General features: G+C 42.7%; 1 protein-coding gene across 3 annotated transcripts; it reads right to left on the minus strand.

Annotated features, from left to right (window-relative positions):
- Positions 1 to 2,538: 2,538 nt before the first annotated feature.
- On the minus strand, positions 2,539 to 12,522 carry LOC141157487 (uncharacterized). Of its 3 annotated transcripts, none has more exons than XM_073644841.1 (7): positions 12,385 to 12,522; positions 11,340 to 11,382; positions 8,420 to 8,727; positions 7,959 to 8,344; positions 6,627 to 6,787; positions 5,728 to 5,860; positions 2,539 to 4,009 (listed from the first exon to the last, which is right to left on the minus strand). In XM_073644841.1, the coding sequence occupies exons 3-7, from the start codon at positions 8,649 to 8,651 to the stop codon at positions 3,830 to 3,832; spliced, it is 1,092 nt and encodes a 363-aa protein (XP_073500942.1). In that variant the 5' UTR covers positions 8,652 to 8,727; positions 11,340 to 11,382; positions 12,385 to 12,522; the 3' UTR covers positions 2,539 to 3,829. The 3 variants fall into 3 exon arrangements, with proteins under 3 accessions (XP_073500942.1, XP_073500941.1, XP_073500940.1); XM_073644840.1 differs by having other exon boundaries at positions 11,103 to 11,382; XM_073644839.1 differs by having other exon boundaries at positions 11,066 to 11,382.
- Between the last annotated feature and the right edge of the window lie 324 nt (positions 12,523 to 12,846).

Consider the following 12,846-nt stretch of genomic DNA (forward strand, 5'->3'; position numbering starts at 1 on the left):
ACATTTATCAGAGATAATATAATACTGGCTTACCTCACTTACAGCCATGAGAATGATCAGCAGCACAAAGTATTTCAGGAGAGTGTGCATTTTTTAAAGGGGACTATGGACCATCTCCCATTTTTTGCATTGGGAAGGAATCCATTGGCCGCCTGCAAGGTAACGTGCACGCTCCCCATTCCAATTAATAGGACACGTGCACGTGAGGACGCCTCAGCAGCGCCTCTGGAGGCAGTATGGAGGAAAGTCAACCCTTGTGATCGTTCAGCGAAGACCTCCCCATCTACTGGTCATGTCTAGTATTACAGCCAAAAATATTGCAGGTTATATGATTAGTTAAAATCTGTACATGACAAACTCTTCCTTCACCCCTTTTAAGTAATTAAAGGGGTTGCATAGGAGTATAAAAAAAAATGGCTGCATTCTTCTGAAAACAGCGCCCACCCTTTGCAATGGGTTGAGTCTGGTACTGCAGCTCTTATCTGTGTGAAGGTGCAGCGCTGTTGTTGGAACCAAGGAGGATATTTTCTAACCCTGGACAGGGCGGATTCATTATAGTAAAAGTGCACAGGTGTAGTGGAGGGGTGTGTGCGCCCCCCGATGGAAGTTTTAGATGCTTTTTAACAGCATTGAGCTCCTTGGTCGGGAGCCGTCTGATCCCTATAACGCTCCCATATACAGTGCACGTGTCGCCATATAGTGCCTCCACCGCAGGACAATAAGGTAAGGTTTAATGTGCTGGGACATATGTGACGCACGGCTTGGCTGTGGATCTCATCTTCCCTCTGTGTATTAATATCACTGCGGTACACGCAGCACCTCGTCTCTCCGCCACCTTCTGTTTATTTCACTTTTATTGATTCTTCTGACCTTTCTGTCAAAATAGTTTTTCTGAGCGCGGCGTCTCTGCCCGCAAACCATCTGCTCCGCCGCACGTCCATAAACAGGAATGACGGCGAAATCGGAGGCGCAATAACGGAGATTCACAAAGGGCAAATAAAGAAAAATATCTGATGTCCTCAAAACTGAATTAGAGAATATAATATAGAAAAAATGTCAGGAGGATCCGATACATGGCGGATTATAAGAGCGCTGACATAAAGCTGCCGAGTGCGACCCGGCGTCTACTATCCCTGCAGCCGCCGCACTGCAGATTATCGGACGGTCCCGTAATAGGAGCCACAGGGGTCAAGAGTCAGTGATATAGAGAAGTGGAAGGAACCGCAGCAACTCAGCCACTAAGTGGAGACCCCGTAACATTACAGAGCGGGGGGCCGAGTGCTGAGGAGCAGAAAAGTCACTAATACTCTGCTGACTCCATAACTGCAGAGTCCAGACCTCCTCTGGTATAACATCAGCACAAACACTGCGCCCCCACCGGGAGCTTCATGGCAGAGTAGCTGCATGCAGCCGTACATCACCAAGCACAATGCTGAGCGTTGGAGGCAGTGGTGTAAAGCCGCTACCGCTGGACTCAAGAGGAGACGTGTTCTGTGCAGTGACGGATCGCACTTCTCCATCTGGCATATGATGGAGTCTGGGTCTGTTGATTCCAGGCGAACGTTACCCCCTGACTGCAAAGTGACACTGTACATATGGTGGAGGAGAATGCTATGGGCTGTTATCAGGGGTCGGCATTGGGCCCTTTAGTTCCAGTGAAGGGAAATCTTAATCTTCAGCACATGACGTTGTGAACAATTGTAGCTTCAGCTTTGTGGGAATAGTTTGGGGTTCGCCCTTTTCTGTTGCCCATGACTGTGCCCAGTGCACAAGGTCCACACAGACATGGAGGGGAGAACATGATGGACATGAGCTCGGACCTCAGCCCCATCCTATAATGGAGATTGTGAGGCCAGCCTCCCCCTAACATCAGGGTCTGACCCCACAAATGCTCTTCTGAATAAAGGGGCAAAACATTCCCACAGACTCCTCCAAAATCTTGTAGAAATCCTTTCCAGAAGAGCGAAGCCGTTACATCTGCAGAAGGGCGACTCCATATTAATGTCTATGAATGTAGAATGGGAGGTGAGAAAAGATCATGGAGGGGGCACATATTTTTGTCTATATACTGTTTGCCAATAATAACCATATTTCTATATCTATCTAGATGATGCATTTGTTTTCTGCAGACGGCAGTTTAATTGCAGGACAGTGTCTGGGGGCAGCCATGTTGGTTGTAGGTGCAGAGCAAAGGCACTTTGGGTACAATAGGGTGCAATGTCGCCCCCTTCTGTAATGTCTCAGCATTAAAAAATACAAGTCCATTAATGGTCAGATCATCATTTACTTTCAGACTGAACGTCCATTCTCATCCAGAGCAGCATGCACAATTCTGCAGATTACTGAGCTCCTTCCCTGCTTTGTAGTGAGGAGACTGCGAGTGTCATGATGAGAGGACGGGAGGCAGCGGGCACAGATCAGGAAACAGCCAGTACGACACAGCAGAGACCCCGATACACAAATATGATCATTCTTTATTGACACACATATATATCATATACACAGCTGGAAACCCTCATACCCCCCCCCCCCCCCCCTTATAAATAATCTCCACCTTCTTATCCCCGGTCATTTTTTTGCCCAAATTCTGTCCAAATAATTTATTAATAAATCTTCCTAGTGGTTTCCTGTATGTGACTCCACATCCCCTGCAAAGAGTTAAAGGGGTTGTCAGGCCTAAAGATATTGATGACAACCCCTTTAAAGGGAACTGGTCGTGTTGAATGTGGCCTCTGAGCTGCCGGCCGGATGTTATGGAGCAGATGATGCACAATCTTATGAGAAAAGTTTCAGTAAAACTTTCATTTTAAGTATATAAATCCCTGGTGTTTATACACAGGAGTCCAGTGGGCGGGACTAATCAGTGATTGACAGTCTTCCCTGTAGCAGACATAGCTGTCAATCACTAGAAGCCCTGCGTCAGAAATTGGAAACACCGGCAGAACCATACGTTTTTTCATTTACGTGACGATGTTGCAAAATAAAAAAATAAAATTTATAAATACCTCTGCAGTGCAAAGCGAAGACAATATAAAATAGTGTAACTATGTACATGAAAGAAAAAGCTCCTGATAAACAGGATAAGTCCTGGATTATAGGGCTGTCCACTGACAGTGTATCCTACATTAGATGGAAGGGAGTCCGGCTATGAACAGCGCAGCAGCAGAAGAGCGCTGCTCCGTCCACTGCGTACTGAGAACAGGAGCTGCAGTACCAGAGAACGGCCACTACACGAGTGCGGCGCTGCACAGGTCTGCTCTGTACACGGTTTACATCCCGCCACCGCTGCTGGAGGCAATAACAGCCGATCGATGGGGGTGCCTGGTACCGGATACCCACCAATCTGATTCTGATGAACTATGCTAAGGATGGGTCATTAATATCAATACTAGTGGACAGCCCCTTTAATTTGTAACAAACTACATTTCTTTTAAAGGGGTACTCCGGATGGAACGAAAATGAAATTGCTAACCCGTCGGGCTCTACATTTCCTATACGATGGCGGCACTCATATCTCCTATGGAGCGGTGATCGGTGCAGGTCCCAGAAGTCAGACACAACTTCAAGTAGGAAGGACCCCTTTAACCATGACCCTTAAACCCCCTCAAAATACTAATGTCAGCAAAGCAACTGCATGAATGCACTTGCACTTACTAAATGGCGCCTAGATTGTTTCCCGCGCAAGTACGTGAGCTCCGGGTACATGTGCAGACACACGGGGGGATTATTTAGTGAGTGCAAGTGATGCCACCACCTCGCCAGTCCCAGGGCACCACTTCGCCAGCCCCCGAGCTGGGGCCTGCTGCTCTATAAGTAAATCTTCGTCGCTCTATTCCACCTGAAAGCTTCGCAGATATCGTTCGTAGTTCTCCTCGCAGACTCCAACACAATCCAGGAAATAATCCTTCTGAGCGATGGCGCGGAGGAGATCCGTCTGCACCAAGCAGATGTCGTACAGCTCCGAGGTCAGCGCCGTCCTGAACTCCTTCCCCTTCTTATCCAAAAGCACCTGGTGCAGAGAAAAAGAAAGCACTCCCATCTCAGTATGGAATAAGAAGAAACCTCTAAATAGCAATCCGCAGCCCCCGTCAGTCACTATCCGATCACTGTTTATTGGACAAAGCTCAACCCTTTTACTCCACGACCAATTTTTTATTTTTTCCTCCCCTTGTACGAAGAATTTTTTTTGATTCTTCCATCCTCATAGCTCGACGAGGACTTGGTTTTTTTTTAGTTTAACAGGACGTGTTGTAGTTTTGAATGACACGGTTCATTTTACCATATAATGTCCTGAAAAATGGGAAACAAAAATCCCAAAAGTGAGGAAATGGTAAAAAAAAAAAAAAAAGATTCCAAAAAGCTTTTTTGGGATATTGTTTTTATGGTGTTCGGTAAAAATGATCGGGGAACGTGATTCTTCGGGTCACTAAGATTACGGCATCAGCAAACTATTGTAATTTAGTTTAGTGGCTTCAAAAAATTTCTGAACTTTGTTAAAAAAAAATAAAAAAATTAAAAAAAAATTTGGTTTCTGTCGCTGTTTTCTGAGACTTGTAACATTTTTGATTCTTCTGTCGATGGAGCTTGTTTTTTCGAGTGCCGAGCCGACGTTTTTATTGGGGACACTTAGAAAGTTTTGATCGCTTTGTGTTTTGGAGGAGACGCGGCAAACAAGTTCGGCGTTTCTCTTTTTTTTTTTCTTCTTTACGGCGTCGTCCTTATGGATTTAAAAGAATTGTATTTTTTTAGATTGGACTTTTATCGACACAGAGAAACCAAATATGTCTTTATATATATATATATATATATATATATATATATATATATATATATATATATATATAATGTATTCTTGGATGGGAAGAAGGGGGGCAACTGAAGTTTTTAGGGAGCACCAAGAGGAGAATTGGGAAGGACAAGAGGCAGCATTGCAACCAGTGATCACATCATACCAGGGGGAATGTGCGCAGACGGTCGCCCAGCTTAGATATCACTGTCAGAGACTGGCGCTAGCTCTAATTGGTGCTGTTAGAGCCAGGTGCTAGCTGTATAACACAGCCGGCACAAGGCTCCTGAGCCCACTTCATACACCTGTACCATCTCAATAGGGTAATAGTTCTTTATAAAGGGGATTAGGATGTGGTCTCATCACACCAATACTTACACTCTACTAGGGTATGTGGATGTCTCGCTGCAGGGCAGATCTTGCTGTGGCAGACCTTGCCCATCTATTGGCAATCGCCATTTTGTCCAGCCACCTTGTAAAACTACATTTAAGGTCTTATCACACGCAGCAGATTTACTGCAGAAGTCTTATTCATCTAAAACGGGGCTTGCAGAAATACGCACATTTGCAGAATCGTCCCCATTCAGATGTATGAAACAGAGTCGCAGCTACAAATCCGCTGCATGAGAAAACACCTGAGCACAAAAAAAAAAAACGCTGAACTTTCCAATCTCAGGGCCCAGACATCAGTCACAAATCCTAGCAATATGTCAGAAATATCTGACAGGCGACAACCCCCTTCCCAGGGATATCTTGTTACCACGCAGAGGATTACCTTTCCAAATACCCTGAGCGCAGTGAGCGTGAAATGTGACAAGAAGGCAGAACTTTCTACTAAGGTCCCTTCTATCTGACGGATTAATGATATTACTTCATACAGGGATTTCCAGGATTCTTGTACTGGAAATCAACAATTATATGCGATCCTTCTAGGGACATACCCGACAACTGACAATGGCGTCGTGTTCGCTCAGCCGGATGTTGTCATCGATGATGATGTGCTGGGTGCTACAGTCAGACGGGTCGATCCAGAACGGCTTTCCTCCGGAGGCTGAAAAATTATTTCTTGCCCACCTGGAATAAAAAAAATATATATATATTGGAATTTTATTAATGTTTATGCCATGGCTGTGATAAAAAAAAGCAACATGTGGACCCATCTATGTACTGATGAAAGGTGTACACGACCCGTGGGGTCCAACTAGAGTGAAGGGGCCACGGTGCTGATTTTGTGCTGTGGCAGCTTCAGTCACATGCTGCGCAGGGAACTGCGGCACAACCCAACGCAAAGATGGCTGCAGTTTCCTGAAATGTCAGGTGACTGGGAAATGTGCTGTGCAGAGGAGGTGCTGAAGTCCCTTCGTTTCCAGAGATCGGACCGCCATCGATCATAAAGGAGTGACTTATAAGACTGACTTGCCACTACTTTGTGACACGGGCGTCCCTCTCCCGAGGTGCGGTAAACCCCTTTGGTCTATTCGCTCCACCAATATAATGTCCCTTGCCAATTCCTGGCAAATCAATGTCGCGCAACTGCAATTTTCAGACAAGTTGCACAACCAAAATCATTTGTGCAACTTGCTATTTTAGAGCTGTTAAAAAAACAAACAAATTGCATTGAAATATTTCCGACACATTTGGAAACTTTTGCGACTTTTACAGTCTCCCTAGATTGCAGGTTGCAATTGCGACAAAGTATGTAAAGTAGCAACGCAATATCGTAATCTCGGGAAAAGCAACAGAGCTGAGCACAAGGAGACGAGCGGAGATTCTCCTCCATGACCACTGCTGGGAGGAGGTGCAGACCCCAGACATGTAGTCATATTCACTCCCCTCATACCAATCAAAGTGGTCCTGAAAGCCCCCTATTCCATCCAAGCTGCTGAAATACTGGTAGATATTCCTCTCCTTCGTTCTGGTGGAGATGCGATCGGCCCCGCGGGTCAGTACAACGTCCCTCTTGCCGCAGCGGATTCTTCCAGGAGCGAGGTCTGTAGTCAGCTGGGAATACAAGATTATAAGATGAGAGAAGAAGCGGCTGCAGATTCAGCGTCCTGATATCTCCGTAGATGAAGGCGCAGGAGAGTGACAGCTAATTACCAGCGATGGCCGCACGCAGCAGATTAGTGCCGGCACGCTGTAGTGGTTTATACCGCTACCAATTAGTTTTATATTAAATCCGTCCTCGGTAAGCTGCAGAATCCACCCCCGGGGAAGCTACAAATGTGAATCTGTCTCCTGGCTTATCTGATGGCAGAACAAAGTAGTGATGGACGCCCCGATTCCAGCGCTGGGACACTTCGTACCTTGCAGCACTTTTCTATAAAATCTCCATTTATCGGCTGCAGTGACAGCCCGGCGCTCGGGTCCGGTCAATGATGTGTATGCAGTCAGTCCTCCGTATTCAGGAGCGGACGCCCCCAACAATGATTGATGCTTCTCCGCAAGTAGAGAGGGGACGACGTCAATCAGTGGTGGGAGGACAAAATAAAAAAGTAAGTGACCCGGAGATGGAATCAGAGATGCTATTTGAAAAAGTGGTCACTTCCGCATCAGGAGGTGAGAAGTCCCATCGACAAACACCTGCCAGGACGCGTGCGGCCATGCACAATGGTCCATCATTAGTCACCTCCCAATGTGAAGGAGAGGCACCGGAGTGACCCTTTAAGCTGCCGTAAAGATAATGACAGTAGTAATGGGCTATCCTTACCATACACCTCAGAACTAATGAAAAAAGTGAACAAAGCAGCTGCTATATAGATCGCCATCCATGACTTTGTGGCTAAGCCTGGTACTACAGCTCACGTGCTGATAGGGACATAGAATAGAGCTGGGTACTGCAGTGGGTCTGTGGGTGTATCGGGGGATTGTGCCCCAACCGTTCCCACATTAAAGCCTATTATATTAGGTACCTGAAAGGCTCCTGTAAAGAGTTGCCTCTATCATAGAATCCAGGAACAAGACAACCGGGCAAGGAAGCCGGTCACTGACCCCTGTTCAGAATCAAGACATAGGACCCCATCAGTCCATAGACTGTGCCTGGACTTGCAGCTCATACTGATTGTAATAAATGAAGCCGAATCGCAGTGTCAGACATAACCAATGGACAGATATTGATCATACTTCAATGGTGTTCATATTTCAAGAATCAGATACCAAAAAAAAAAATTACCTGCACTTGCTGCAGCTGAGGGAACAGTGGGTGTTTCCCCTGCAGAGCCGCATGGACGGACTGCAACACGTGAGGAAGGTCGACGCCAAACGTCCGTAATATGACACAGAACTGCCTCCCTTGTTGATGCAGGCTCTCCAGCATGTGGAAGAAGGACGGAAGGATCCAGTGATAGGACTTTCCATCTTCGCCCGGTTGTGTAAACCTCTGGTCAGCTTCTCCCCGCCACTCCAGAAGCTTCATGTGATCATCGAAGACCCCTCTGAAGCGTCGTCCGATTTTACTATCGGTAAAGCTCCCGTCGCGACCAAAGTGGGTGTAGTAGTTGACGGCGTCATCGCATGGAGGCTTCACCGAGGGTTGATCACTGACCCACTGCCACTCACCTGAAATTAAAGCGTATTATTCGGCGGCAGTGGAGGGGTCCGGGACCCCTTGTTCTCAGCTTGGAAGGTACTAACCAGCATCACTGATCCGTCCCCAGGCAACAGTGCTCAGATAGGAATTGAGTGCGGTTCTGGGACCCTGACCGGTGGCCGCATCCGACACCAGAATGGTGTTATTCAAGTCCAGGTGCAGGATTAACTTCCTTTTCTTCAGAACTCGGAGACATGGCTGAACACTGCCACCGCCTGCCTGCTCGTCTTCCTCTTCTCGCCCATTAGTGACCGTGGGACGGCTTTCATTATCCATGGCAAACTTTTTATTTATTTATTTTTTTAAATAGATAATTTTCTGCTAAGGAATAACTACAGTTCTGAACACGACCCTAAAAGGAGTAAAAAAAAAAAAAAAAGAATATAAATAAATTAAAAAAAAAAAAAATCTATCAATTATATACATAAATGATCTTAATCCCAAGAATTTTATGTGACGCTTTATACCATAAGTGCAAAACTTAGATCAATTTTCCTTTTCAATTCAAAGTGAAGACATAAAATAATAGTTTAAAAAGATAAATAATTTATGACTCTCCTTTAGTCATTAAAATATATTTTTTTAACTAGAAATAAAGAAAAAAATAGAAAATAGAAAAAAAAAGGAAATAAATTAGGACCCTAAAAAATATATTTTGCAGAATTAAAAACATAAAATAAAAAAAATTTAAATTATCACACTCCTTTAGACATTAAATAATTTAAAACTAAAAAAGTTAAAATAAAAAAATTAAAAAGTACAAAAAAAAAGTATTTTATGGCCCTCCTTTAGACATTAAAATATTTTTTATTAAAACTAAAGAAAAAAAAAGAAATTAAAATAGAAAAAAAGGAAATAATTTCTGACCCTCAAACAATAAAGACAGAAAAAAATAAAAATCATTAAAATATGTTTTAACTAGAACTAAAGAAAGAAGAAAACAAAATTAAAATAGGAAAAAAAATAATTTATGACCCTCAAAAAATATTTTGCAGAATTAAAGGGGTTGTCCACTACTATTCAAAATAGGCTAATGTATTTTTATAATGAAAAGAAGCTTCTTTCTAAATACAGTACCTCCCTCTGCTGTTACTGCCTGTGAGTGGCACTATCACTGGCCGCTCACAGTCATCACGTGACCCCCGGCAGCAGCCGGCTCCGACATCCGCTGATGTCATGTCATGACCCCGGATGCAGACAGGGGTCTCCGCTTCTGCGCTCCACGGTGGATGTTGAGTTGTGGGTGAGGTTACCCCACGCGTCACATCCAGTATCCACAGCGCGCTCTCCCTCTCCTCATTCGTTGACGTGACGTCAGCGGGGGGTCACGTTCTGCCTGTGAGCGGTCAAGGATAGCGCCGCTCACAGGCAGAAACAGCAGCAGGAGGTAATTAGAAAGAAGCTTCTTTTCATCATAAAAACACATTGGCCTATTTTGAATAGTAGTGGACAACCCTTTTAAACAGAAAAAAATAAAAAGATTAAAAAAAATAAAAAATAATAATTTATGACCCTCCTTTAGACATTAAAATATTTTTTAACTAGAGCTAAAGAATAACATTAAAATAACAAAAAAACAGAAATAATTTGACCCTCAAAAAATATTTAGAAGAAACAAACAAATGAAAAAAATAAAAAGCTAGAAAAAAAATAAAAAATGTTACGACCATCTGTTAGACATTAAAAGTGATTTTAATTAGAGCTAAAAAAAATAAAATAAAAGTACAAAAAACTAAAAAAAGGATTTCATGACCCCCCCCACTAGACATCAAAATAATGAAACTAAAAAGAAAGAAAAAAATAAAGTAAAAATAAGAAAATAAAATAATAATTTGTGACCCTCAAACAATTTTTACCATAATTAAACAGATAAAGCAAAAAAAATAAATAAATAATTTATCACCCTCCCTTAGATATGAACAAAAAATGTAATTACAGTGACACTAAAAGGGTGAAATAAAAAATAAAATTAAAAAAAATCCAAAAAAAAGTATTTTATAACCCTCCTTTAGACACTCAAAATATAAAACAAGATTAAAAATAAAACAAAAAATAAAAAGACTGAAAAAAAAATTTAAAATAATCATTAAAATATTTTTTTAACTACAACGAAAGACAAAATAAAATTCAAATAGGAAAAAAATAAAAAAGGAAATAATTTATGACTCTCCAAAAGTATGTTATAGAATTAAACAAAAAATAAATAGAAAAAAATTATCACCTTTTTAGACATTAAAAATAATTTAAATTATAACCAAAAAAAGTAAAATAAAATTAAAATAGGAAAAAATAAAAAGGGAATCATTTATGACTCTCCAAAAATATTTTGTAAAATTAAACAAAAAATAAAAAAGATTAATAAAAAATAAATTACCACCCCCTTTAGACATTAAAAATAATTTTAATTAGAACTAAAAAAAGTAAAAAAAAAAAAAAGTACAAATAAAATAAAAACTATTTTATGACCCTCCTTTAAACACTCAAACATATTTTAATTAGAACTAAAAGAAAAAGAAGAGAAAAAAGTGAGTAATTTATGACTCTTTTTCAGGCATTAGAAAAGAATTGACATTTTAACAAAAAAAAATGAAAAATGTAATAAACTAAAAGAAAAAAAAATATTTCAATGAAGTAAACATTTAAAGAATGAACAACTCCGGAGTGCTAATATGGGATATGGAGAGAGTGACCTGTCAGAAGGGAGCAATTTTAATCCTTTCTACCCACAGTTCTCCTGTAGAGGAGATAATCTGGCCCAGTGATCATAACTGCGGCAGCGGGGGTAGGGGTCTGGCTGTCAGCCACCGATGCTATGACTACGCCGTGTTTGCTTCGCGCCCCGCATGGGTGATTTCTCTTTTTCCTAAATCTCAGCGCCTCTGAATTAGTCGGCAGCGCTCCTCCGTTGTCGTCGCACCCCGGGTCGGAAAATGAAGTACTGTTTAAGGAACGAAAGTCATTTACTCAGCGTGAGGCGACTGCAGCCTTAAGGTAATTTTCGTCAAATCTGTAAGACAAGAGAAAAAAAAAAGAAGTCAGATCTGGAAATCAATTCTTAAAGGAGTCGTCCACCTTTGGGGACTATTTTTTTCTTAACTGCGTGTAATTGGGGCTAAAAATAATTTTTGCAATTGGGTTTCATTAAGAATTTTGCACTGTTTGCGCTCTACGGCCTGTGTGTTTATTGCTGGCTACAGAATGAGTTAACTGAGAATCTGTCAGTGAGCTCGTTCTGATGGGGCGTTTACAGCTCTTCTATCCCTTTTTTTTTTCAGCTCCTCTCAGCAGATTTATGACCACATAAAATATGCTGGGACGGAAAGAGCCCGGAAAAGACAAACGGTGCAAAATACTTAATGAAATCCAATTGCAAAAATTATTTTTAAACCCAAATAATAATAAAAAATATATCTCTAAAAGGTGGGAAACCCCTTTAAGAAGCCGATACACATCAGATAATAGTCAGGATGGGCCGAGTATCTCAGGGTGTCGCGTGTGTCCAATATCAGGCATGTTGGATATCATCTGTCCCATCCTTTGTTCTCAGCAGCCGTCGGAGGTGTCTTATCCCCATAGACAACACATAATCGCTGTTGCTTAGCAACGAAAGACAACTTCAGACCACCTCGAGGGATGACAAGGTAGGAGTAGTCACTGATGTCTGGTTTCCATGGCGATTAGCACCTTGGAAAGCGACTGCTGCGAAGCAAGAAGGCGGTCAGTGCCGGTCACAGATTTTAAGAGACGCTGCACCTTTAAGAGGAACTCCACATCTCAGAAGAGTTTATATAGGGGGCGCAGACACATCTGCAGGGAATCTAAGGGGGGTAATCACTTTCTGCAAGGGTTTTAGTCCTCACACACCCCATTTTCTCCCCAGTCAAAGAAGGGCTGACAACAGGGAACAAAGGTTCGTAATTACAACTGCACAGCAAACGTGACGATTTGGGATGTACTGTCCCTTGAAGGGCTAAAGACAACAAAAAGTGGCAGTGAGAGGGTTAAGTACCGGTTTGTTTGCCCTCCTCGCCTGCCGCCTCCGTTCTGTTGCCCGGTGACTGACTGATGCCGGCTTCTGTCACCACTTCCGGTCTCAGCTTCCGCAAAACAGAGAATGACAGGAAGTGACGCGGTTCCGACTTTTTTTTAATTATTCTCAACAAACTTTATGGAGAGTTAACATTATGTTATTTAAAGGTACAGAGGTGGAATTCCATATTGATGTGCCTGAGCCTCAGGGATAAAGTCATGTTAGTCCTGGTGATAGAGATCATGTCATGTAGATGCCTCCAGTAAAGGAACAGCCGCAGCGCCCCCATATCAGTGCCATTTACAGGAACCCGCTATCAGTGCCATGTACAGCACCCCCATGTCAGTGTCAGACATAGCGCCCCCATATCAGTGCCACACTTACAGAACCCCCATATCAGTGTCAGACACAGCGCCCCCATGTCAGTGTCAGACACAGCAC

This window comes from Phyllobates terribilis, unplaced genomic scaffold, assembly GCF_046119375.1.
Source record: "Phyllobates terribilis strain yellow unplaced genomic scaffold, ASM4611937v1 Scaffold_8__6_contigs__length_399053987, whole genome shotgun sequence".
In the NCBI taxonomy this organism is placed as follows: Eukaryota; Metazoa; Chordata; class Amphibia; order Anura; family Dendrobatidae; genus Phyllobates; species Phyllobates terribilis.